The 27,976-nt window shown below is 36.6% G+C and overlaps 2 protein-coding genes and 1 long non-coding RNA gene across 6 annotated transcripts in view; 2 read left to right on the top strand and 1 right to left on the bottom strand.

The window, feature by feature from the left end:
- Window positions 1–244: 244 nt before the first annotated feature.
- Window positions 245–24,882, top strand: TRAPPC13 (trafficking protein particle complex subunit 13). Of its 4 annotated transcripts, none has more exons than XM_052778777.1 (13): window positions 245–480; window positions 7,113–7,181; window positions 8,045–8,144; window positions 8,741–8,825; window positions 9,494–9,621; window positions 9,760–9,832; window positions 12,964–13,008; window positions 16,491–16,508; window positions 18,695–18,828; window positions 19,989–20,187; window positions 23,309–23,409; window positions 24,314–24,461; window positions 24,556–24,882. In XM_052778777.1, the coding sequence occupies exons 1-13, from the start codon at window positions 435–437 to the stop codon at window positions 24,658–24,660; spliced, it is 1,251 nt and encodes a 416-aa protein (XP_052634737.1). In that variant the 5' UTR covers window positions 245–434; the 3' UTR covers window positions 24,661–24,882. The 4 variants fall into 4 exon arrangements, with proteins under 4 accessions (XP_052634737.1, XP_052634736.1, XP_052634739.1 ...); XM_052778776.1 differs by having other exon boundaries at window positions 24,311–24,461; XM_052778779.1 differs by lacking the exon at window positions 16,491–16,508.
- Window positions 261–3,924, top strand: SHLD3 (shieldin complex subunit 3). The gene is made up of 2 exons (XM_052778783.1): window positions 261–480; window positions 2,706–3,924. Exon 2 carries the CDS (start codon window positions 2,841–2,843, stop codon window positions 3,588–3,590), a length of 750 nt encoding a protein of 249 aa, XP_052634743.1. The 5' UTR covers window positions 261–480; window positions 2,706–2,840; the 3' UTR covers window positions 3,591–3,924.
- Window positions 24,883–25,963: 1,081 nt separating the features above from the next.
- LOC128137656 (uncharacterized) overlaps window positions 25,964–27,976 on the bottom strand; it is a 36,840-nt gene continuing 34,827 nt past the window's right edge. The window contains exon 2 of the long non-coding RNA XR_008233776.1: window positions 25,964–27,608. This is a non-coding gene — a long non-coding RNA (uncharacterized LOC128137656). The remainder of the gene's footprint in view (window positions 27,609–27,976) is intronic.

Raw genomic sequence — 27,976 nt, 5'->3', positions numbered from 1 at the left:
CCGCCTCAGGCACGCCCCCGCCCCGCCCCCCGGTAAGCGCATGCGCTCCCCCGCCGCCGCACCGGGCCGGTCTGCGCCCGCCTCCTTTGACGCGGCGGCGCCCTGTGGCTTCTGGCGGACTACATATCCCAGCGTGCAAAGGAGGAGGCGGTGACCCCTCCCCGCCCAAACGACCACGGAACACTCGTCCGCCCCGTCCGCCAGCGGGGGAGCGGGCGGCAGTGCGCTCTGGGGGCTGTAGTTTCGCCCGCCGTGCTGGTGCCGTGCCGTGACGGTGACGAGTTGCATCCTGGGAGAGCCGTTTCCGGGTTCGGCGGTATTTACCGCGGCCGGGCTCTACGCCCAGGTTCACCTCGTCTCTCCTGATCGAGCCTTCTCCGCCCCCGGCAGCGTTTTGGCTCATCTGCCCTCCCGCAGGGGTGAAGGCTGGCGCCATGGACGTTAACCAGCCCAAGCAGGAGCACTTGCTGGCTCTGAAAGGTACCGACAGGGTGGCCCGCCGGTGCCTGCCCGCCCTCCCGGGCCGTTCGTGCCGCGGCAGCAGAGCGCTGCGCCGGGCCTGCTCTCTGGGGCCGGCCTGAGGGGCGAGGTGAGGTGGGCCGGGCCTGGGGGAGAGGCGGGGCGCTGCGGCCGGGCCGGGCGTCGCGGTCGGGGTGTAGGGGGGACTGGCGCGGGCTCCCGGTTGCGAAGCGGTCGTGAAACAGCGTGTCCGTTCCGGAGGCGAGGCCGTTACTTTCCTCCGTTTCAGAAGAAGGCCGAGTAGGGAGTGGCCGGCAGGGGGGCGCCCGGCGGGGTGTGCCCGAGGGCCAGAAGAGGGTGGCGGACTGGGACGGAGGGCCCGGCACGACCCAGGGGGCTGCTCGATGCGTTTGCGTTTTGCAGAAGGCTTTCAGCAGTTACCAGCGAATATTGCTTTTAAATTTGCTTTCCGGTTCCCTGCTTGGCTGTTGTTTGGGTCTTTTGCCCCTTTAACCTCGTGCTTAATGCGCAGCTACTGGGCTTACATCCTTGGTTCAGGAATCGCCAATAGCGAAAATAAAAACGTGTGTGTCTCTCGCATAGCTTGCAGTATTAATACAGAAATCGAGAGAGCCCTGTAAATAATTTGATTGTTTCTGCTGGCAGTTGGGTACCAGTAAGTCAGCAATTGAAACACTGAAAAGCCTAAATCTACTTTCACATTATTTCAGTCAACAGACACAATATTTACTTTCCTTTTTTTCTAACTGTCCTTGTTTATAAAAGAAATGCTGCTAGGTAAGTAGGAGTAATAAATAGTTGGTTAAAATCTCAATTCTGCAAGCAATTCTAAATCAGTGAGGCTGCTCAGATGGATAAAGTAGTGCAGTTGTGTAGGTTATTTCAGAGCCCATCTTCTGCCTGTTTAGTAGTTTTACAGCACTCCTCAAGAGAGAGTTTTTAATGGGTCTGCATGTCACTGTAAAATCTGTTAACCATAATTCAAAGATCAACAAGCGCCTTTTCATATATGCGTACACACACACAAAATAAAGCTAAAAACCCTGAGAACATGAAATATCATCAGCTGACATTACAAATACATTTTTATAGTAATTAATTCAAAGCAAAAAGTGTTATGATGGATCATTTTGCTTTTGTAAGAAACCAGTATAATCCTCGGGCTTGTATCGAATTTGGTGCAGGCTGTAGATTTTGCAAAAGAAGTGAGAAAGGCATCGGGGTTTGTTCGCATTGTGACTATTTTAAACAAAATCTTGACAGTGTAATGATTAAGCAATCCTAGATTTTATTGATTTTAATATCATTGTATATTGCTGATCTCTGGCAGGGAGCCTGAAATGATTACAAACTTGTTGGGGGGGGAAAAACAGGAAAGGAAAGAGAGTACATGTTATGTTATGTTTCATAGCAGTGTTTGCAGTTTTCCCACACACACACTCCCCCCTCCCCCTCCGCATTTAATATAATCTTTGTATGAAAGAAGGCAGCAATATATGAAAATGTATGAAAGTATAAAGTCTTTAAGGACTTAATGAGTCTTTTAGTTACTCTAAAAGCCTAAAAAATTAAGGAATTAGCAGGTTCTTCAGCTAAGGACTGAAAGGGTGGCTGCATGTGTTGCTCAGAAGCTCTGAGACTAAAACTAAATGTGTAGTTCTGATATGAAATGGAAGTAGACAACTTTAATTTGCCTATATCACTTCCCTTTTGACCTGTGACTTTAAAAACTGCTATATTGGTCAGTACTATTTCAGGAAGGGTTTTTGTAACACACATGTTTTCTAGCTGCTTTATATGCCCTGCCTTAAAATGTTGAAGTGTAGGAGGAAAACACTTTAAAAAAAAAATAGGTTTGTCTGGTAAATTTGAGAAAATAGGCAGTAGTAATTTTTGTCTTTTAATATGCATCACAGCAGTATAGCAAGAAACAACAGTATAGCAAGAATAATGACAGATGGCAAGTATGAGGTGGTAACAGTAAAAGAATGCTCTTGGGAGGGGCAGTGTTGAGTAAACTGCGTGCATATGGATAATATTTAGGGTACCGAGGTTATGCTGGTAATGATGAAATACGGTTGCTAATGTTCAGCCTGGATAAAGTAGAATGTTCTGATATGTATCTCGCTTATTTTTTTACTACATGTTGTTTTTCTGTAAAATATCCTAGCAATGTTTTTCTTAATATGGTAGTATCTTATTTTTTTATAATACTTCTGCTTTAGGTCCTGTTTTCCACTGATCTTTGCAGCACGGGGCAAGGAAATTCTTGTAAATAAGGTGTTTCAGTCTTGATTTGAGAATCCTAATCAAGAGACTGTTCCTTTTCTTAAGACTAACTGGATTCCTACTGTACAAGCATGGAAGTGGTCTTGCATTATCGACCACATCAGAGAGATCTAATAAAACTGCAGAAATTTGCAGAAGCAGCAGTGAAGGAGTTTCCCATTCGTCAGTTACCGCGATTTACACCCTGGTTTCCAAATGATTTATACAGACTTCCCCTCAAACCAAAAAAGCTGCCACCTGTTATTTCTTGTGAGGAAGCAGAAGAATTGAAACAACTTTCTACACCTTCAGAACATGTTACAGGATCTCCTGATTATGACTGCACAAAAAATCTCCTTGAGTTTCAGTCTAATGTGAAACATGGGCAGACTTTAATCCAAGCACAAACTGTTCAAACACCAATTAACTTGGAAAATCAAGGAGACCTACCACATAATGGAAAGCAAAAATTGAAAAGGTCTTGGAGTGTCTCTCTCCCTAGCCCTAAGCTTAAAGAAAAGATTCTTCCTTTATCTCAAGAACTGCAAAATAATTTGGAAAGACTAAAACTGCATGCGTTTTATAGAGCAAAATGGACAATTGAACAGTCTATTTGTAATAATCAGAATTTGGAGGACATCTGGATAAAACTGAATAGACTCATCAAGCAGAATGAATTGCCATCTTGCAATGCTACTATCCAAAGATCTGTGGGACAGATATGGATTTTCTGTGATATATTATACTGTGAATATGTTAGAAATATTCTTAGGGAAAAGCTAAGCCTTACTGATAAAATGAATTTGCTTGTACATAAATTTGGAATTATATTTAGTTTATAACTGTGAGATAGAGTTTCAGTATAAAATTGCTGTCTGAAGTACTAGAGTTTTTAAGCAGCTTAGAATATATAAACAACTGATGAATTAATGAGCAGAAAACTACTTAATATTACTTTGCTACAGTTTTTTAACTGTAATAAATATATTTATTTAACTTTGTTTTGCCAGGAGATTTATGAATGGTTCTATTAAGATTAGTAAGTTTCTGTTTGGCTTAGTACTGCATTTTGTAGCTTTTCTCTACCTCGGTGGTCTAAAGGAAAAAAATTAAAATAAAAATTCCAGACTATTATGCCAAGCTGTGTCAGATAATAAAATGTATGCTTTCAATCAAGCAACGTACATCCTTACTGTGCATCTTTCATTTTAGGAGACGGAAAAATATTTTTAAGTGAGTTGTTATAATTGCTATAAGGATGTGTAACTATTTTTGACACTGAGGCTTTCAGGATCTGATTATTTCCTGAAAGTAGTGGGGGGGGCGGTTTAATGAAGGCATAGCCCTTGCATGAAATACAAACTTACTTTCTATTGCGTGTATGTGCTGTCTTAGTAATGTTAGCCATACTTTCCCAGAAATACTAATGAAAGCTTCAGTGGAAGTTGTGCACTGAAAAATAATGAACAACGTAGCATTTGCTGGTTTATGACTTCGGTAATAAGATCTTTTTTTTTTCCTGATGTTTCTGGTCTTCTGTCTCTAATTATATTGGGGAACAAGAAAGGACGAACTTCCAGCTACAGGTCAGGAAATTAAGAAATCGGACTTCTATCTGTAAACCTCTATTTGTTGTCATTATGGAAAGTAAAGGTCTCTGAGGACTTGAGTGCATTTTATGGTGATAAAAGGCTAAGTTCAACATGACTTTTTGTCACCTGAAAGAATACAGTGTTTCAAGGTCATGTTTCAAGGACATGACAAGGTCATTGTCCCTGCTCAATTCAATGTTTGGAGGGTCAGTAGAGCGGTTCAGCTGGGATCAACATGACTGCAAAGGAATGTATTTCTAGGCACCACTGCTAACTCCAGATAATTTTGCTGAGGTGGAGGTCAAGGTCTGTGGCGTCTAGAAAAGGGGGAAAATAAGTGAATGTTACTTGTAGGTTGTTAGATTAGCATTAACACTGATCAAATAAAGTGCACATAAGTGTAATAGAGATCCCTCTGTGTAAAAACTAAATAAAATCCCCTTGGAGTTTTGCTTACATTTTTCTTTTGACATCCTTATATTGGAATAATTATATTTTATTATAGGCATTACATATCTTTTTGTAGTTTAAAATTAAGGATATTGCTCAGTTTGGATCATTGGCATTTATTTCTAAACTTTGGCTCAATGTTAAGGGGGTCTTATATTGACATTTGGGGTGTTTGTGACATTTAATATTAACACGTAGCAAAACTGATGGAAAATGCTGGCTAGAGTAACTGAGGATCATTATTAGTTTTAAAGCTTATAAAGCCAAGTTATTTCACTGGAAATTATTCTTCTGAGCTTAACATAATAGTAACAAAGTTTCTTTGTGTGTCAGCATTTTTAAAGATATAATGGAGTAGAATGCAGTGTGATTTGAGTTTTATTTAATGTTGTATTTTTTGTCTAGGATCTTAGAATAAAAGAGATGAGGGGTCGTCCTACAAAGAAACAGTATTTTCTAATATTGAGTAGTCCTATTAAATAATCTACATATCATAATTTATTTGTTTCTGACTATGTTCCATGATCTATTTATTTATTTATTGTCTTAAACATGACTAAACTCGATCTGTAACTATTCCTTCAGAAACAGTCAGCAAGTACTAGTTTATATGGGCTTACTGTAGATTTGAATAAAATTAGGTAACCACCAATAATACAGTCCCACTATATTTAATATAGCAACAAAAGAGCTAAACAAACACCTTACTAAACAGAAGAAGAGATTGGTGTTGCTGTTCAGTGGTAGCTGTCAGCTTTCTGTTTCTTTGGGTTGGCTTGTATGTGGATAATGATACATCTGCTGCTAGCTGTGAGCATCTCGGCTGGAAAACTGCCATGTAGCAAAAAGTGAATGCCACATTTGGTTTCTCTACAGAATTATTCAATCTTGGGTAGCACCAATGTACAAGCTGAAATCCAGACTTCCATTTTGAAATGTTCCAGAAATGCTTAGTTCATATGCATGTATAATTCAGTATTTATCTTCTTCATTTTCAGTGTTGAATCTGGTTCTCCATTTACCCTGTTTCATATATTTTAGGGCTTTTTTTTACCTCGTGGTTCTAAGCCTTCATATTTTTTAACTTTTCACCATAATAAAGAGAATGTATTACCTTTTTTTACGTGAAAACTGAGATTTGTTTGTGTCAATACTAACTTGCATAGGTCTGCTGTATTGTAGTGTAAGTTCTTGTGAACCAATACAGCCCTCTGCCCCCAAATGTATATGAAATATTTCAGTATTTTACATAACTGTAAATAGTGAATGCTGACCAGACATGTAAGATGTACAAAAGTACAATAAAGATAAAAACACAGTATGTGTGTCAGTGCAAGGATGTTGATTAACTTGTTGCAGTCAAGAGAAATACTTTCACTTTTATTTTTCAGTTTTCAGAAATTAGATGGTTTTGTTTGTTAAGCTTCAAAGAAACACAAATCAGTGATTTTTACATATTCTGTCCAATACCTGAGGTTACAAACGCTCAACTTTGTTTCATGTGAATGCTTTCATAAGAAGCTATATGCAAGATTAGGGCCATTGGCTTATATGAATAGGGAGCAATTCTTTTAAGAAGCAACATCTTAAGTCTGTAATACAAATAAAAATCATGTAATTCTGAGTGTTCTGAGTTAAAATAGGCTTTGAAAATACCACTTTCTTTAATAGCAAGATCTCAATGATGTTGATTTTGTCAGTATCAGTAAAATAGTTTTTTTCTAAGTGCGTTCCTGAGGTGTTTATGATGGTTCTGCTGGTTTGAGTTTAAAGTTCGTGACTAAAAGAAAAAGCAGTTGTATAAATAATGTAGGCTTTTAGACCTGTAACTCTTATCTTGCATATGTTTGGGAGATTAGGGTGTAAATGCAATTCCTTATAGCCTGGAGTTGGACTGAAAGGGTCTGTACTAGTCATCATGTCCTGTTCTAGAGCAACCAGGATCACAGAACAGGCATTTAGCCTAGAAGAGTCCACAAAAAATCAAACTGGTACACTTTTCCTGAAGTCCAGAAAGCACTTAACCCTGTAACAGCTATAAGACCATTAGCATGTAAGATTGAAAGCAGTAGATGTTAGTGCACTAAGGGAATAAAGCAAGAGGGAGCAATGGCGTCACCAGTGCTCTTGGATCTCAGAGTAGCAGGAAATTTTTTATATTCAAAAAGGCCAGGTGATCCAAAAAGGTGTAACCCTTTTTCAGATTTGGTGGTTGTGGGGTTTTTTGGTGAAAGGAGAGCAAGACAAAATCATTCTTCTAAAAATATAAATTAAAAAAATACTTGTTTCATTGACCTATGGTTTATTTTCTGATTTTTGCAGTGATGAGGCTAACCAAACCTACTTTGTTCACTAATGTTCTGGTGACTTGTGAAGAAAGAGATTTGCCAGGTATGTTGTTTTCTACTGACTGATTATTATGTGCGTATTAACAGGTTTAAGCAATGTGAGCATCTGAGACTTGGATGTCAGAGGAGTCTTACAAATTCCCATAGATGGTAATCTGAAGCAGCAATATATTTTATGTTTGGTAATGGCTATAGGAAAATACAAAGGTGCACTCTACAACTCTTGACTTACAGCTTTGAAAGCTTGGTGATGATATTGCAAACACGTGACCTCAGTGTCTGAGCAATTAATGCACAAGGTGGAAGGCAGTTGTGAGAGAGAAATGTGTAATTGTAAAAAGTTTGGCGTTACTGTCATCTTTATCTGGAGAAAATGCCCTGGTAATTAGAACCAACACATGAATGTTCTGGGGAAAATTGTTTTGCAAGAATTGCTGCTTTTGATTTGTGTTATGCTTGGGGTAGTCATAAATTGGAAATGCTTGGGTTGTCCGCCAGTAATAGTTGCAGTCTATAAGTCAATTATAAGAAAGAGGTAAAGGAAAGACTCAAGGAGACAGGATCGTGTGCAGATACAAAACAAGCAAGGAAAGAAAGTAAGTGGGGTTTATGAGTTCTGTTACGTAATGTGCTTTACTCAGCCAGAATTTCTCTTAAAGTTTAATGTTAATTTGAGCAATGTCTTTGGGATTGTATACTGAATGGTTTATTGGACACAAGTGCATGGAAGTAAGTTATAATTTATAGGCAGGCCTATAGATATATATTTCATCCCTAACAAGTTGGTTGTAAAATGAGTCTGGCTAAAATAAAGTACATCTAAATAAGTGATTGTCATAACTTATATGTAGACTAAGCTTTAGACTTAGCAAATATTTAGATACTAGCAATTTGATATTTCTACAGGTAGTCTATTTAACCAACTCATGAAAGATGATCCTTCTACTGTAAAGGGAGCAGAAACTTTGATGCTAGGAGAAATGCTGACTTTGCCTCAAAATTTTGGGTAAGAATGAATTATTGTAACTGTGACATGCAAGGTTTAGGTTTCATTTAGCAATAATGTGTTTATTACTTTTCTTTCTTTTTGAATATCATTGTTATGCGATGAGATATTCAATCATCTTAAAAATAATCTGTGGCTTGATTTATAATGTGACATAATATGTAATTGTCTGCTGCCTGATGTTCCTTGACTGTAGCCTGACTTTAAATGTAATAAGAATTGAAAGTCGAAAGAAATTTGCCCCTGAATTTCTAATGTAATGCACTACTATAAATCACATCTTATACTAACAGAGTTTGCTACAGTGATTTTTGTGGGTACTGTAAGCTATCTTCTTACTCTTCTCAGATTTTTATCTAGAAAAAAATTCTGATTTGTTTGTTCTCTTTTGAAGTTGTTTGTTTTAGAAGGATGACATTTAGAAGTATGGGTGTGAAGATGCCAAAGTACTTCTAGGATTTGATCTGGCAAGCGTGTGTGTATGCATGTGTGTATGTATATATATTTTAATTAGAACTTAAAGGAGTTCAGTGAAGTGATCTGTTCAAGTTTTTTTAAGTAACTGTTACTAAATATTTTATTTTTTTTAAACACAGAAATATATTTCTGGGAGAGACGTTTTCCAGTTACATTAGTGTACACAATGATAGTAATCAAGTTGTCAAGGACATACTGGTGAAGGTATGTGAAGATAAATCTACTTACTGGATTTATGAAAAAAAAAAAAATTGTTGAGTATGTTTTCTGACAATACCTTGCATGTTTGGAAATCAGACACAGTAAGACATAAAAATAGAAATTATGATAAAAATATTTAAAGACTAAAATGAAAAACTAAGATTGTATTAAAAAAATATATATATGTCATAAAGCTTCTCTGGAGAACTGGTGTAGCAAAACTTCCACAGCTAAGAAATTGGAGTTACATTTGCTTACTTGCACTTTCAGTGAGGTCATCAAAGCAAGTCTCTGTAAAGCATGCATTGACTTGTATTCTGTTTATATTTCAAATAAGTTCTTCTTTAGTGCATTGGTTTTTTGCATCTTCTGCTGAACAAATAATACATTGAGAACAGAAATTCTGGAAGTAATTGTGGAACTCAATGTGTAAAGTAAACAGATATTTTATAAGCTGCATCTTAAAGGATTGGACCGTATATATTTTAGAACTTGTCTTTAGCTTTGACAAGTATCTCTTCATCTTAACATACCTTGGTTATATTATATGTATAAAAGCATGTAGGGTGCAAAATGCTTAGTGAAACCTAGTACTTATTAACATAAGTTATTTTTCTTTAGGTTGCTTTAAGCAGCTGCAGTTCTAACCAATGCTTTGTTTTTGTCCCCAGGCTGATCTTCAGACAAGTTCTCAGCGCTTGAACCTTTCAGCTTCTAGTGCGGCAGTGGCAGAACTTAAGCCTGACTGTTGCATTGATGATGTGATCCATCATGAAGTAAAGGAGATAGGAACACACATGTAAGGTTTTAAATTTTTCTATGATAAAATGAGCTTAAATGAAACTGCAGCACATGCATGCTATTCTGTTGTTGCTTTGATATAGGCACAAAATCTAAAGTACTTCAAAGTTATTTTTCAAAAAATTGTTTCTTTCAGCTTAGTTTGTGCAGTAAGTTACACTACGCAGACAGGAGAGAAGATGTACTTCAGAAAGTTCTTCAAGTTTCAGGTATTGCATGAAGTATTCTACTTTTAATAAGTGGATGAATCTGGAAAACCCGTTTTAAAACACTTGATACTTCAAAAGCACTTTTACATACTAAAAATCTGTTTGACTTTTGCAAGTGAATTGATAAAAACTGTCGCTTGAAACTTCACATGAACCGATGGTTTCTAATTACCATGCAGTTAAACATTTCAGAAATAATAAATATTCCATCTTGTAATTTTTATTCATTTATTGAGAAAGAAAAACCTACTTTATAAAAAAAACCCCTTTTTTAGCAGCCAGCTGTATGATTATGATTATTTTTAAACAGAACAAGTATTTTTCTGGCACATCTAACCTTGGAGTTTAGATTGTGAATTTCTGATTTTTCTTTTAGTGTGTGTAATCTTTTTTAAAATTGGATCTTAGTGGTTTGTTTTTTAAAGGAAACTAAGCAAAGCAGTCTAATGTGTTATATCTGACTAATACCCACAGAAGTAACTGACAGAGTTGAAACGTTTTGTTCCACTGCACAGATTTCAAGACTTGAGAATAACTGAGGAAGGCAGGAAATTACTATTATCTGTAGACTGATTCTGGCAGGAAAGAGTCTATTTGAGCTGTGTGTTTAATGGGTGTTTATTTTTTAGAGAAATATGCTGCGACTTGGATAATTGTGGGCTCTTTCCTATAGCCTGGAGGATTAGGTGACATGCTTTACTGAATACATTTTTAGATACTTTCAGAGTGTCTGGCAATACAGGAGCATTAAATAATTGAGACCTGTGTCTTTTCCAAGTTGCAGGTGATTTCATTTTGCTCTTTTCTAGTATTCTCTCTAGATACTTCAGAAAAGAGCATTTCAGTCTTTAGAAGTCTAAATTGCTATGCACTACAGGCAAAGAACACCCGAGTGCTGTTAGTAGTTGTGGGCCTTGAAATGGCAGGTATTCATTAGTCAAAGGTGTTTCCACCAATCCTAGGGAAAATCATTCCATATCAATTTTCATGTTACGTGCTCCTCTGAACCAGAAACTCGGCAGTGTTTCTTCATATTTATTGAAGCTGATTTTCATCTTTCTGTGTTTTGTCTTGTTCTCCTTGTGAAACTGTTTTCCTTTCAGTTTCTCCATTCTTCATGCCCCAGGAGTTCAGTATGCTGTCCCTTGGTCCCCTCTAGGCTTCTACTGATCACTAACATGTGTCTGCAGACTTCCAGTTCTCATCATCTCTCCCTTCCCTACCCTTGCTCTTGCCAGAGCCTTGTTCAAGATGTTGATTGGTCTCCTTTAGATTTCATATGGAAACTTATTTGTGCACATTTTTAAGGGGTCTACATGCATATTGTAATTTCTATGTTTTTTTAACTGAATCCAGCACAGGCAACTTTAATGTCAAAATAGCTAAGGCCAGCATCTGTCAAATTTGAAGCTCTTCCTTCAAAGAAGAAAGTGCAAGAGCTTCTCAAAAAGTATATATACACTTTAACACCATAAATATTCTGTGATTCATTATGAGAAAAACACTGAGCAATTTTGGCTGTTTTTTTTTTTAATTTAACATGGAGACACCAGCTAGAAAATCTGAGAACAAACAAAAATATTACAGAAAACTGAACAATGTCTTTACAATGGGAATTAATGGCTGCTAGTGACTGAGGTGCCACCAGCTATTTTGTAACAAAAAAAAAAAAAACCCAAACATTTTCTTTGACAGATCCTCAACTTTTTCAGTTATGTTTTCTAGGATCTTTTAAGCTGAACTGGTGTTACAGTTGGTTTTAAACAGCTTCGTTTGCAACCATTATAGGTAGTTTAATACTGATCAATAGCGCCTTTTTGTTCCAAAGTTTTCTCTTGAGTAATTAACACCCTTATGTTTATATGGAGAAGGAATGATTCTTTCTAGGGTCTGGTTGTTGTTTGGTTTGGGGGGGTTGTGAATGTCACTAATTATCTGATTTTTACTGGAATGCCACTTGAAATTTACTGGAATGAATGGAAAGAGAAAGAAAACATCAGCATTTAGGGAAGTTAAGAAACTTACTGAAACAAAATATTTGGTGGAAAAAAAAAACCCACTCAACCAACAAACACCTAAATGAAATTTCGTTTGGTTTTTTTTTTTTTTCCCTGACTAGAGAGAGAGTTATTATTTGAAAGATTTGAACATTATGCCTGTTATAATGCAAAAATCTGTGAAGACTACTTAATCTTGAATTCTTCAGGGCTAAAAAAATTGTTCACAGCTTGGAACTTTAGGGGTCTCTTAGGATGCAGTATACTTACATGTAAAGAAAAGAAAAGTTTCCCTGTGTAAAGGGAAATAAATGTCTTCAGAGATTTAATTTAAAGATTATTAATGTAATTTAAGATAATTTAAGATCTGTTTCCATAGAAGTATAATAGAAGATTATTTCTTTCAGTTATGTCAGTGTATATCCATTTCATATTGGAAGTGTTAACTGAAGTGGCTTTACGCACTTAAATTGCGTAAAATTGAAGCACTTAAGAACCACAACTTTATTATCACCTTTTATATCATTGAATTGTTTTCTCCTGCTGATTTAATCTCATGTGATTAAAATGATGTATTGGCTTTTTTATTTCTTGTAACAGTTGTGTTTTCAAGAAGGAAGTGAAGCCTAGTAATGGTTTGTGCTTAAGCTAATCACATGAATAGTTCTCCATTTCATTTATTTTTAGAGAAGCCCTCAGCAACTTTTGTTTGCTGCAGAACACTGAAGGACTTGTAAATATTACACGGTTCTTGCTCACTCTTGAAAGCAAGTGCAGACCACTTCAGGATACAAGATGGATGTAATGTTATTTTACAGACGTAGATCTACTTAGTGCACTGCATTTGTCTGGTTTCATAAGAGGCCAGTGCTTGGGTGGAGAAGTATTTGTTTTCAATTGGAGAAAAGTGCTTAGTAGCAAAGCAGTCAAGTGTGCAAATAAGAAGCCGAGAGTATGTACTCTAAGTTGTGAGGTTTTAGCTGAGTTGGTTGTATCATATATTCCATTATGCACCTGTTCTATGTAAGATCAAAAAGAAAAATAACACTTTAGTGAATATCTTAGCACTTATCAACAGTTTATGCTGAAGCTAAGAAACCAATTGTCAATCTGTCTTTTTTCCATTTCATTCAGGTTCTTAAACCACTAGATGTGAAAACCAAATTCTACAATGCTGAGGTGAGAGCTGTGTGTATTTGGGTTTGTTTTGGTGTGCTGGGTTTATTACTCTGTTAGATTAAATTCAAAGAGCTTCTTAAGTACATCTTTCTGAGAAAGATGATTGGTTCTAAAGGGAAAAAAAATAGGTGGTGGGTTTTTATCATTTATTTTAAAAATAAATATACTGTTGATGAAGGGGGGAAAGAGATGGTAACTAAGGCAGACATGTCAGGACCTTAATGCAATTGACTGACAACTTTGCATATTTTCAATTTTCCCATGAACTCAAATACTTTCAGTTATTGCTTGTATATTTAGGATGATAGAGTACTTACTGTAAGGGAGATTAATTGTTCACAAAGCAGATAATAATTTACCAGATTGGGGAAATTTAAATTTAAATTATTGAACAGAGTGGTCATGTTGACATTGAGGAAATTTAAATTTATGACCCCTCTGTGGAATAATTTAACTTTTAGGTTTGTGGCAGTTATACACAGTGCTTCAAAACTAAATTATCTTATACATGCCTTGTATATTTGGACATACTTAGGCATCTATCTTTGGCTATTTATGGGAAGAATTTTAGCTGAAGGTGACACAGATAGTGGAAACTCTTACAAATTACATACAGCATTCTTTTTATTTGTAGACATTCCCTGTGGGTATATGTATTATACAGGCCTGTTGTAGGGTATAAACTTCCACAATATCTCATTACATAGGAAGTTAGGACATGTTTCCATCATTATCACTCACCCGCTTTGTGATAGTGAGCAAGTAGCTTAATTTTGTGACCATTGTATTCTCTATTGTTTGTACAAAGTTCAGGCTGATACTTGCAAACTACTTTGAGAGCTTCCATTATGAGTATTAATCTTTTTCCATAACCCCTGAAATATGGTCAACTATTACACTGCTAGTCATTTGGTTGAAAACCTTCGTTAGTATTCTTAAACAGTTTGAAGTAGCTTAAAAGATAGAGTGAAGTTAGAGGTGGTTTATGTTGCAGTGAATAGTAGATGGGAGAAAAAGACTAAAGTCTCAGTGAGAGGAGAAGAAGATATAGGGAATTTTGGCAATTAGAAAAATAACTTGTCTTAAGCTAAGTAGAGAGTATTTTGCTCTCCTGTTCATAACTAAGTGGATATACGTGCTATGAATTTGCATGTAGAAAAGCAGAGTATCTCCAAGTCTATTGTTCTAATTATTTACCTCCATCATAGTCACACCTGGGGTTCATCATGCAAGATTATGGCTATAGAGGTGTGGAAGGTATATTTCTTTCCCTTCCTGACAGTATCAATAGAGAAGAGAGAAGGGAGAAATAACAGCTAAGAGTTTCTGCTCTACAAATGAGGATTCCAGGTGCAAAGATCTGTTTTGTTCAGAGTTGTGCAAGAAAGTTTCCATGAAGATTTTCTCTCTGGTGTGAATGAATAGCATGTAAATTGTGAGACATTTAATATATAGCATGTAACTTATTTAGAGGGTGGATAAATCAAGGCATAGGTTGTAAGTGATTTAAGTATCATAGCACAGAGGAAAAGAGAAAAACATTTTCCTAAAAATATATTGGTACATGTATCTAGGCCACAGGCTTTGATTCTTAGGTTGACCAGGTGTAAGATACCTGAGTAGGATCAGAATGTAAGCACATAGCACTGGTCAAGTGCTTTATAGAACTGGTGTTATCTGTAAATGGGAATGTCTGGAAATGTCTCCTGCTGTGATTTAAGAACAAAAATAATCCTAAAAAACCAGGTAATTCCTCTGGGAACAAAATAAACCTCTGTTTTGTGCATGGATTATGTTATTGTTTCAGATAGAAAATATGTGGTAGGGGAAAGAGACAGATAAATTAAATGTTGCTGTCTCTCTATACTTCACATGTAAATTTTGTGTTGTACTGAAACACTTCATAATGAATGGGAATAAAAACCTTTAAGATAAATTCTGGGCAAACTTTTGACATAGGTTTGACATTCTTTTCTTACAAAATGTTTTACTGACTGGCCTTGATATGGGACTTAATAAACTCCATTCTCAATTAGCCACCAATTCCTCATGACAAAGATCTATGAAAAGCTCTGGTGTCTGAGCTGGTATCTCTGTTTTTTTGGGTTTGGTTCCCCGCCCCACCCCTGTAAAGGTTTTAAAAGGCTGCTTTGATGCCTTTTGTTCTTCCTGTTCAGGAATTTATGCAACTCCTACTACCATAGTATCCATACAATTGATTGGAAAAAAAAATTTTTTTTTTCAAAATATTTTGGATGATATTAACTGACCAATTTTCATTTGCCTAGCAGACTGATATAGTACCATTCATATTTCATTTCTGAAAGTATATAAAGTGCTGCTATGTGTTGTGACCACAGAAGTAAAAATTAAAAAAAACAAACTAGAAATAAGCCTTTGGTTAGATGTTGTATGTGATACTACATTGCTGTCAAACCACCAAGACCTTCATACAGAATATTAAGAAGGACAGTTATCCTTGAGAGCAGAGGAGAAGAAAAAAAGTGTGTGTCAGTTATTAGTTAACTAAAGGTCTTCAAAGGTTGACTAACCAGTTGAACTGTTACCATTAGTATTACAGATGTGATGCTATCTATTCATGAAGTCTGTCACTAAAATTATTTTCCACTAGAAATTTTAATCCATAATTTCATTTTTTTCCAAGACAAGGAATGACGCTGAACCTTAATTTTCTTGCTTGTTGCTCATATTGCAGTAGCATCCAAATCAAGTTGATCACTGAAATTTGTGCATAGAATGCATGCCCTGTCGCCCTAACCTGCTGCAATCCTGAGAGTGAATTACCTGCCCCAGTCTATAGAAAGTCTCTCACTGACTTTGGTGTGCCTTGGAAAAGGCTCTGGAAAATGTTCTGTTCCTGCAAACATGCACAGGGACACGAATAAGCAGACACTTAAGAAAATGAAGTTTGCAATTAAACTTGGGTTTTTGGAATGATGGAGATTCAAAAAAGAGGTTTTCCTGATCACGTTGTGCCAAATTTTGCTATAAGCTGCAGTATTGTAGCTTTGCTAGAACACATTACCACATTATCTTTATTTTGAGATGTGGATACTTCAAATGTAAAATGACAAGGACTGTTTTTCCATTTCATATACAACCCATTGCATGGATTTAAATTCAGGACAAACTTTAAACCTGCTCAAAAACTCACTCTCTTTTTTGGGTCAGTTTGTTCTATCATATCTTACCTGTGACTTGTGTGCCTTAGGCTCTCCTTTGGATTGGTTCTGAAGCAAAGCTAGTAAACCATGTAACCATACTAGCTATAACTTATTAGAAATGTAGTTGTCATCTTTGTTTGCATCCATTTTTATTTATGTTTCTGTCTTACTAATGCTATCTTGTTTAGATGGTGCAAAAAAAATGCAGAAATGCATTTTGTTTGAAAGTTAGCCTCCTTTTTCTTTAACATTTAACCCTAATTTCTCTAATGTGTTCTTTTTTTATTTTCCCATTAGAGTGACCTCAGTTCTGTGGTAATTTTTATTTATTTTTTTATAAATATATATGCTTTTTAATTGCCTATCTGTCTCTGTGCTTGTTGACATTCTTTTAAAAACATAATGGAAAAGCAATGTTTGTTCTGCATATCATGAACTGATGTTATCTTTAAATGTGCAGCTAATAATTTAAATGGTTAGCTCTTTCTTTAATACCCATTGTTGAAACTAAAAGTTGATTATTACAGACTCTTGCTTGTGAGGGTCCTTCTACAAAATACCTCACCAAAATTTTATGAGACAAATTATTTGAAAATGGGAGTTAATCCCTTCTAAAATTTTCCTGCTTATGACCCATAGAAATGTAGGTCTTACTGCAGCACTGCTTGTGTAAGCTGTGACAGAACTTTTCATGTCTGGTTGGTGGAGACAGTGGGTTTGAGGAGAGAGCAGCAGTTGGATGTTCTTCCTTCCTTTTGCTAGCTGGAACTGCACTTTCGAACTTTAAACTGCATGTAACAGTTGATGAGTTAGTATGATACTTCTGCAGTCTGATTTCACTTTAAGGTGTGCCTTGTGTTAAAATAAACTGCATTCTTCTGAAGTACTTAAGGGTTTTGGTTTTTTTTAAACCACATGATATTAAACCAACTTAGGAATAACACAAAACTAATTTGCTTTTTCATTATGCCGCTTGTTTTTTCCTTTTCCTTTCAAATTAGCTTTTTCTAAATTTCCGCCTATGGTTGCTGCATTGCAAACAACTAAAACTTGGGTAAATGGACGCTTTGAGCAATGGATTTATGGGATATAAACAGTATCAATTTAAGGGACGGGTAGTGGTAGTAGTAATGATTACTGAGAGCCATGTTTTAGTTAGGGTTATTTCCAGCTGCTCCTGCAAGTGTGAGATCTGTCCATAACCCATGGAGCTTGCACAGTTTTCATTACTTTATATATGCTGGTTTGTGTTTAACATGTTTATAAGGCACAACAAATAGTTCCCAGTACCATTCTGTATTCCTCCTTCTAATGCAATGCCTTTTGAGACTAAAAATATTCTGATTATTTTGTCCCACTTTTATTTTGTAATTTACAAGCAGGACTCCTTTTGTATAATGAAGTAACGTATTTACACTGATTAAAAAGAAACTGTAATCTTCCTTCCACCTTCCCCATAAAAATACTTTTTTTTAATTTATCATACCTAAATACCTAAACTGCTTCATACTGAATTTATAGAATAGAATGTTTCAGTTGGAAGGGACCTACAATGATCTAGTCCAACTGCCTGAATCAGTAACTCTCTTGTAAATGTAGATTTGGTACCCCTTCTTCCCCTTTTTTTTAATTGGCACTTTGGTTTTGTTTTTCAGTTCTCCAGGGGCTCATATCTCTAATAGACTGAGCCTTCCATAATTATTCTATCCTGAGATTTTAGAGCTGCAAAGTGACTTCACTGGTCTGCAGTTCCATAGAAGTGAGGCAAAACCACCTCTAGTTCCATGGTTTTTCAGCTTCTAAAGCTTAACAGTCTGTAGCTTTCATTCCTGTGCTAGAATTGGTCTCTATGTAACATCTTCAGGCATTAGCTTCATTTAACAGATAAGTCTTATAGGATGTTTTGAAGGTACAGGACCAGTTAAACTGTTGGATACATATAATATTGGTAACTATTGGCATGATGAAGCTGAGTAAGGGAGGAGGCTGGTTTTGGCTTTTAGCTGGTACATCAATGTTTCAGAATAATAATAAAATTTCAGAGCATGTACCTGAACTATTTTACTTCAGTTAAAGAAAAACACACACTTATTTTAATTTTTTTTTTTTATACAGCTTGATGCACTAGCAATCTGGCATGGCATGTCATTGTGCACTGCAATCCCTTACCATTTATTCTATTTTTTCTTTTTTAATAATTTGGTTTAAAACTTGAGTTGATATTGAGTTGATGAAAGTCTTGGGAAGTGGTGCATTACAAATAAGCAATAGCTAGAACATAGCAAAATTATCCCACATCCATTGTTTGGCAAAACACCTGTTGACTAACACTTTTGCTCCTGTTGTTACTGGGATTAAGGTTTTTTCTTGCATTAATTAATTTGATTTGCAGGCATGAACTAAACACGTGTGACTTTTTTTTTTTTTTAAACAATAGGACTGTCTACTCTTTAATAACACTAATCATGTTTTCATGAACTTGCACTTTTGCTTTTTTCCAGACAGATGAAGTGTTTCTGGAAGCTCAGATTCAGAATATCACCACCTCTCCAATGTTTATGGAGAAGGTGTCTTTAGAGCCATCTATGATGTACAATGTTGCAGAACTGAACACAGTTGACACAGCAGGGAAAAGGTATGTTCAGATTCAGGATATTTGACTTTGAAACTCTTTGTAATATGACTTCACGAGGTATAAGCATTACAGTTAGTGAGTTGCCTGTAACAGGATTGTACTTCTTTGCTTGATTAAAAATACCAAATTCCTGTTACGTATTCAGCTGGAAAAGCTGTTACAGTTTTCTTTTTATAGCAACTATTCTTAAAACTTTGTAATCCTACCTAGTAGAGAAATCCCCAGTTTAATCCTCAAATAATTTGTAACATGGATGACATAACATGAAAACATACTACTACTACAGTATCTTCTATGTAAAATTTAGCCCACATGTGGTTCTGACTTGATCTGAGTATACATACAGCTTTACAGCACCCATCTGACTTGTCCTTGCTTCTTCCTAGCAGACTGGTAACTGTTTTCAGTTGTTCTAATCAACATCTAGCAAGGCAGCAGTCAAGGTGAATCAGTGGAATGCCCTTATAAGATCTTAAAATGTAAAAATTGTCATGCTGAAATAAATGAAATGTCATTTAGTGTCAATTATTAAAACACCAAATACCAGAAGAATTGTCTACTGTGTTCAGTAAACTGTTGTGGATACAAAAGCTTGTGATATCTGGGTAAAAGTTTACTTTGGCTGTTCGTGCTTTGCAGTTGCTTGGGTTTTTGGAGGTGATGTTTGGGTGCTTCTGCAGTGGGGGCTAAAGTGAAAAGTCTGTCTTCTCCTTGCCTGTCGAAGGTTTTACCTGCAGTGTAGTGGAGAATTGTTCTGACAAAGTGTTTGCATCCGCTGCAATGGTTCTTGTCACAAACAAGAACCTTAGGCTCATGACACTGAGATTTACTGGGGGGGAACCAAGTAGCAGAAGTAAAATTACCAGCATTGTTTAAATGCTAAGATGCCAGATAATAAATTATAATGTAGCAAAGGGGATTTCCACCTCGGTTCTCTCTTGCTCAGATGAATCAGGATTTTTTTTTTTTCCCCCCTTGGTCCTTGATGCTACATAAATTCTAGAATTGTTTTCTGCTGTGAAAACACAAAAATACTCTGTGTTTTGCCATGAATAAAATACATACACATGGTAAAACCGGTGAGGAATGGCAAAAAAGGTTGGGTTCTTAAGTCGTCTTAAAAATGTTTAAATTAAGGCCAAATGTTTTTTTTCTTTCAGTGAGTCTACTTTTGGCTCAAGGACTTATTTACAACCTATGGATACACGTCAGTACTTATACTGCCTAAAACCAAAGCAAGAATTTGCAGAGAAAGCTGGAATAATAAAAGGTGTAACAGTGATTGGTAAACTAGACATTGTATGGAAAACTAATCTGGGTGAACGAGGAAGGCTGCAAACTAGCCAGCTGCAAAGAATGGTAAGTTTAACTTAAGCATCAATTTAACTTAGCATCCATTTTTAAGGCAACTTATTGAACAATTTAATAATGACTTGAAGGAAAAGTTCAAGCTGCTTACTTTCTAGACCTCATTCTGAATTCACGTGTTTGTATACATATTTGAGAAAGTTATTTAATACATTTGGTCAGTGAAGTGTGGAAGAACACTATTCTGAGGGACTCTAGCTGAACAAAAGCATTATTGTTCCTTTTGGTCATGTGAATGGCAACACTTTTTGTGTTCTCAAGGATTTGTTTTCTGGCACATAACATGCCTCTTTCTTTTTTCACAGCACTGAACAACATAACTTAATGGATTGTGCACTTGAATTGCCAGAATCAAGCAACCTATGTAGCAAAATACATTGGTTAGAATAAAATTAATTTCTTGGATGCCATTTGGCAATGAACTGAAAAGCACTGACAAAAAACTCCTTTAAGTATGCCAGCTGTTGACACAGAAGTCTGCTCCCTAATTCATACAGACTTTTTAGCTTCGAGTAACAATTTTTATGTATAGGATAATACTATTTTATCTTTCATGTCCACAGTTTTGATTGAACCTGTTCTATTCTGGTTGATTTAGAAATTGTTCATGAACTTTAAGTTGTAATTATTATCTTGCTTAAGTCAGCTGCACAGCCCGTCTATGCTAATGCCTAAACCTGACTTGCATCTTTTGAATTGAGGCTGGTGTAATACGGGAGAAAAGTAAAAAAGCTTTGACAATTGAATCTTAATCTGAGTTTGCAAAGCTTGTAATTGGGTTTCCACCTCTGTTTCTCCCCCCACCCCCATCTTTTAGTAAATCAAGCAATTCTGTAGGGAAATCACACTGACTTGAAACTAGGCAAGCAAACTTGGATCCTGGAAATTCACAGCTAAATCACTAAAACTTGTTTTTAATTGAGGTGTTAAGTATCTCTGTAGTCCCATCAAATTAGAAAATGCCCTTTTTTCTAAACTTCTGTTACTTGGAAACTTGTTGCTTGTTTTTTAACTAATAAACTGTCTCATTTTCAGCTGACCTTTCCTATCATTTCTCTTTAAAGACAGGGGTTTTTTTTTCCCTTCCCTAAATCAGTATTCTCTCACTCTGCATCCTTCCTTGTTGAACCTTTGAGAATTGTACTTGAAACACAGTGGTGATTAACACCTCCATACCCTAGGATTAGTTTTAGTCATCCATCATTCTTTTGTGCTAGTGATTAACAGAGAAACCTGAGCTGTTCTGTGTACTTTGAGCAACATCTGTCTTTGGAAAAGCAGCAAACAGCTTTTGGTTTGGGTTCCCTCCCCCCTCCCCTGCTGCCTGCTTTGAGTTGCAGTGCAGCTCCCTCTTGTCTTCTCCTCATCTTTTAAGTGCTGTCAGATTATTTCATGTCTAGGCTCCTTTCACCTTCCATCATTTTCCTCTTAATCCAGTTACTAGCCCTATAACTGTTGTTTCTCCCACAGGATCAGAATTTTACCTATACTGTGCCCCTCTGTCACTGTTTTGGTTCAGATCAGGAATGCACTTCTGAAACAAGTATCCTGGATCACCCCCATGTACTGTAATTTGGTTTTTTTTGTGGAGTGGTCTTGGAATTCACAACTACATTCTTTTGGGGTGACATTAAACCAGACAGGTTGCATGTCCACAGTATGCCAGGGGTGCTCCACTGCTGGTGGGCATTCAATCCGGGACTAGACTACAACCAGTCCAAAGTTAAAGACCATTATTCTTGAGTAGCATAAGCAAGGAGTTGTCTAGTTGATTACATACTCTGAGCAATTATATTTTTTGGATGAAAACTACGTTCTTTCCTTTTGGTGTTACTGTAAGGCCTTTACCTCTAGCCATCAGTTCTTGCAGGTATCTCATTGTTAAGGCCAACAGGTATGTACTGGTTTAGGCCTTCTCTTCTCCTCTGATCCTGTCTTGATTTAGTCAATTGCTGCTAGGTTTATTCTATAAAATACTGCCTTTTTTTTTTTTTTCCCTTAAGATACCTCTCAAAAGAAGAGTCTAATATTATGGCAAACTACCTGTTGTTTAGGAAACTGGGTATAATTTTTCCAGTAGATCCCTTTCTGTCACCTAGTACAGCTGAAAATGTGTGCCTTTTTCCAGTGCTGGATAATTACTTCTCTTTCTTGAAAGGTTCCAAACTTATGTTGCTCAACCAGTCTGAAGCGTCTATTGGGTTGAGATCCCTTTGCTTATTCTAATGTCCAATTTAATATGCTTTCTAAAATGTTATCTGTCTTTAGTCTGTAATGAACCGTATATGACTAAAGCCTGTTCCCAGCCTGTCAGTCACTGGCTTTCTGGACCTCATCAGGAATACCTTTTAATCAAGCTGTAAATGTAACTTTTACTACAGCATCCTTTTATCAGCAGAATTGGAACATGTGTGACATGTTCCTTAGCAGGCAGGACAAATTTTTCCCTTTTTTTCCTTATGTTCTATCATTTGTGGGGATTGAAAATCTAAAGCTTTTTATCTGCAGGTTGCCACCCTGAATCAGCCCTGATTGGCAGTAACTAGGATATCTATCATAGGTTTGTTAGTAGATCATATGAAACGCATTTGTCTCTTGACAGAATTGGATAGCTGACAAGTGTTCGTATCATGTGCCTTTCTGACTGGTGGCAATTAATTATTTTGGCAGAGGCTTGGAGGACTGAAATGGCAAGGAGAATGATCAATCTCTTATTTCTTAGTGTGTGGAATAGTGGTGGGTTTATGCAGGAAAACTATACTTACTTTGTCCATAGTATATCTGTCATCTGCCTAACAGAGAGGTCTTAGAATAAAGCTGATCTTCTTGGGAACTGTACATGCATATTCAAACCTTAAGGATATGAACTACCTGAAAAACTTAGTAATAAAGATCATCCTTGTCTAATGAATTGTTAAACCTATCAAGAAAGGTGGTCGTTGGTAGTGGATGGGGCACGGCTGTGATTTGGGTACAAATCAAAAGCATGAAGCATCAATCTTTCTTCAAATTCCCCTTATTCCAACCTTGCTGCAGTAAGTAAAACTTGAGTAGTAGAAACTTCAACTTTACTATCCAGCATCTGAGAATATGCATTCTTGTACCTTCTCAGGCTCCTGGTTATGGCGATGTAAGGCTTTCTTTGGAGACAATACCAGACACCGTAAATTTGGAAGAACCATTTGACATTACATGTAAAATAACAAATTGCAGGTAATGATGTCATTTGATTCTTGTGCTTTTTCCTGAGTGGGTAAGTTGTGGCTGTCTTTGTTTCGTTTTTCAATACTTTCTCCTGAAACAACTCAAACCTGGTCTTCATTATGAGTTGTAGCAACATGAATCTACCTGAAACGCATTTTTTACATTACAATAATATTAAAAAACCTGAAGAAATAAAAAAAAAAAAACCTTCTATCATGATCTGTTAATACTATTTGAACTAGGGGGTTGTCAAAAATCTGTAGTGGAATTCTATGGAACTGGCTGCAATATCACTTAAGATTGCACCCCATCCTTATATCACTAATTACTTCTTAGTTAATCTAATAACAAAATGAGTGTGTATATAGGATTTTAACTACAATTAATTTTATCAGAATAAATGATGCCATTTTTATCCAGTCTGATTATACTGCTAGTTCTGCACCACTGCTAGAATGCCTGCTAAACATTGTCACTGTAGTCTTCTGTACATCTTTATCCATGTTCTGACTTGATTTGTGTTTACACTAGGGTCTACGGTAGCCCTTTATAAAAGGGTTGCAAGGGTGACATTTAAATAAAGTAATTCTATTTAGAAGTTGAAGCCAGGGACTAAAGCATCTGGTCTGGATATACTTCTCATGAAAATCTTGTACTCCATCCAAAATCTGAGCAGTATTATGTTATCCAGTATTGTTAAACCCATGACAGGATGCTCCTGTTGGACAAAGCTATATGCAACTGAATTACTGCACATCACAGTAAATTTTGCTTGCTGCCTTGTAATTATTTATAAATGCTTGATTAACAGTAACCTGAATAATAAAGTAATCAAGCTTTTACATGTCTGCAGTCCTTGAATGCTTAAAAAAAGCCCACAGGTTTATTCTTGTTTTTCAATTTCTTCTAGCAGTGAAAGGACTATGGATCTTGTTTTAGAAATGTGCAATACTAATTCCATCCACTGGTGTGGAGTTTCAGGAAGACAACTTGGAAAGCTGCACCCAAGTTCATCCCTCCATCTTGCACTTACATTGTTGTCTTCAGTGCAGGGACTGCAAGTAAGTCTTTATAGTATACTTTTGTTATAAAATAGCTGTTTTACAAGCTTATTAATTCTTTCTAATAACTTTTATAAATATTTTCCCTTTCTAGAGTGTCTCTGGCTTAAGACTTACGGACACGTTTTTGAAGAGAACATATGAGTACGATGATATTGCGCAAGTCTGTGTAGTTTCTTCAGAATTCAAACAAAGCTGAAGAAAAAATTCTGTGTTTCTGCTGGGGTTTTTTTTGATCAACTTCTTGATGTTTTTGCACCTGAATCGTGTTAAAATGTGTACAAACAAAACCAAATCCCTATATATCTATAAATGTAACTATGCTTATTTAATTCCTCTGAGCATTTTTTGAATGTTTAAAATGTTCTGAAAACATGCATATACATTTTGTCTACTGAAAATAAAGCCTTTGTGAAAGAAATGTAGCTCTAGCAAATCATATTGCATTAACATCACTTTAGGGCAGGGGGATGAGATTGTTATGGAAAAAGTAGCACTTTGTACTTTATTTTAATTATTTTTTTAAATATTTAAACATTTTTAAAATTGTGGTTCTGACATAACTGCTTCAGTTTGAAGGAACTGTTGTTTTACAGACAAGTTCCTGGAATCCAACCCCCTAAAAGAAATACATTGGGGTACCTGGCATTGCAGTGTATTTGCATGGTACTTGCATAGCCATAAGAACTAGAGCCTTGTAAAGGCATGAGGTGAGACAGTGCAGCTGGCACTGTTGAGGTGCTAGCAGCTAGAAAGTGGAGTATCAGCCAAAAAATGTGCTCACTCTTTGGGAAGGAGTAGTACAGCAAAGCTGTCCCAATTAGCTGCACTCTTGTGCAGAGTTGTGCATCCCTGCAATACAGGCCATGCTCTGAACAGGCATGTTACTTCCCAATTAGTAGGGAACTGAAAACTAAAATAGCAGAACTCAGGCATTTTTTTTATTGTTAAACTGAGGTAGTGCAAACTGTTTTCCTATCCCAGAGGCATTGAAGTAGATTTTTAGGGAAATGAGGAGAAAACCCCTGCCTGGCTGCTCTATATCATGTCCTCCAAAGCTTATGCAGGAAAAAATTCAGGACTTGGTTAAGCTTTGTTTTGACAAAAGATGGAAATATTTTTGACTGAAATATCTAAGGTCACCCAAAGGTAGCCATTTAATACAGAAAACAGTGACTGACTTTCCTAGTTTAAACTAGGGTTAAAGATTCTACTCAGTGGCTTGTCGTATTTCTCAGCTACCATATTGGCACTTGGCAACCTTAGTTAGTTTTGACAGTATTTTACTTAAGGCTTTCCTGTGTATAAAATCTTTAAGTGTAGAAATCAATTTTAAAATATTGGATAAATTGAGGGAATGAGTCCATACACGGAAAAAATAAAACTATATCCTGCACATCTTATAAAATGCAGAGCAACCAACATAAACAGGTATTTTAAAGAAGGCAATTTACCTGTTACTCTAGATATACCAACAAACTAAACCAGTAAAACCACAACTATCCAGACAAAAAATGTAAATAACTTTATTTATAATCTATTTCCAAGTTAAATGGACACAAGTTGAAGGAGTTGTAACCATAAGGTAATAAGAGGTAGGAGAGATACAGAAAGGGTAGACAAGTTGCATTTTGCCAGTATGACTTCTGTAGCCCTGAAACAGCATGTCAATCCAAAGCTGCAAACTTAGTTCTTTCTCAGTATGCATGAGTGATTTTACTTTGTACTTGTTACATAACCAAAAGTGCAACTGAAACAATTTCTAAGCTGAAAATTTCATTAGGTGTCTTTATGATCAGGCATAGTTAGAAGAATATAATTCCATGCAAGCAGGTTACAGGAGTTTACAATTTGAGTGCAAAACACTTTTCTCTCTAACGATTACCACACTTACATGCTGATGGAATAGTAATGATACAAACCCAATTAGGTGTTAAGTGCATATTTGCTCCGTTGAATGATGAACTGCAATTGACCTTAAATTTAAGCAGTATTTACGGGGATTGTGGTTTACCACTTGATCTAGCAGGATGAAAAATTTTAGTGCAAAATTAAGTGCAGTTATTACACAGGAAAAGATTCCTTCCTCACCCTGTGATTAAGACATATTGCATGACTGCAAAACAATCTAGCCTATTCAAGGCAAAATAGACTTTAGCATAAATGATCCCTCAGTTCCTGGTTTCAATGGAAAAGCATGTAATGACAGCTCCTGTTATTGGTTTCACTGTTTTTATTTAGGCTATAATGCCCTTTCTGTTACTGTACAAGAAACAAAAAATGTTTACAAGTATTGTGCCAGTTGTAGCACATTCCTAAAGGGTTAGCTACTGCCATCAATGTTTTAATAAATACCCTGGTTACATATTACCTGTACTGGAGTAAAACCTAAACGTGACAATATTGTAGTATGTGAAATGAAAGTTATCACTCTATAAAGATGATTTCAAGAGTAGTTTTCAGATAACTAACCAATGCTTCATTCCATTTAACCTTGGGGATAGTTCTCCTATAAACCCAGTAAGCTATAAGGCTTGTACTTGGCAGTACAACTTCTACAGCTAGTCTTTGACTATGATCATATCTTGTAGCTCTTAAGGAACTCTCAAGGGGTTCTTAACACTCTTTCTGTCTTAAAGTAGAAAGGAAACTAACCGCATGATGACTGCTGTCACAAAGTAAGGATAAATTGAGTGTGAGAGAGATTGCAGTGCTGTCCAGTCCACTCTGGATTTATTGGTTCCCCTTATCAAAGTTAAGACTCATTTTGAGCAGTTGAAAATATGAAAGAGAGAACTAAGAAGAACTGTGAAGTTTAACAGGAGATATGCTAGGAGCAATGCTTCTCTCCTGACACAGCACACTAAGCAATGTTTGTACCATAGCTATAGCCCACCCACAGCCTCCATCTATTTTTCTTGTAAATGGTATCCTGTGCTATTAAATGTAACTGAGTAGCAGTTTTCTTGAATGCATTAGACTTGGGATCTGAACTACCTCTGAAAGAAGATCCTGTTAGGGGTTTTCTTCTTTGTCATCAGATGTTAAGAGTTGGGGTTGTTCAGCCTGGAGAAGAGAAGGCTCCAGGGAGACCTTATAGCAGCCTTCCAGTACCTAAAGGGGGCTTACAGGAAAGCCAGAGAGGGACTTTTTACAAGGGCATGTGGTGATAGGACAAGGGGTAATGGCTTTAAACTGAAAGAGGGTAGATTTAGATTAGATGTAAGGAAGAAGTTCTTCACTGTGAGGGTGGTGAGGCACTGGAACAGGTTGCCCAGAGAGGCTGTGGATGCCCCATCCCTGGAAGTGTTCAAGGCCAGGTTGGATGGGGCTTTGAGCAACCTCATCCAGTGGAAGATGTCCCTGCCCGTGGCAGGGGGGTTGGAACTAGATGATCTTTAAGGTCCTTGTTAACCCAAACCATTCTATGATTGCTAACAAAAACTACAAGTCAGAAGTTGTTACTTGGAAATGTATTTAATGTAAAGCTTAAGTATCTCTACAGCCTCAAAAAG

The sequence above is a fragment of the Harpia harpyja genome, chromosome Z (assembly GCF_026419915.1).
Source record: "Harpia harpyja isolate bHarHar1 chromosome Z, bHarHar1 primary haplotype, whole genome shotgun sequence".
NCBI lineage: Eukaryota > Metazoa > Chordata > Aves > Accipitriformes > Accipitridae > Harpia > Harpia harpyja.
Note: the sequence above shows the minus strand (reverse complement) of the source record. Positions and strands in the feature narration are given on the sequence as shown.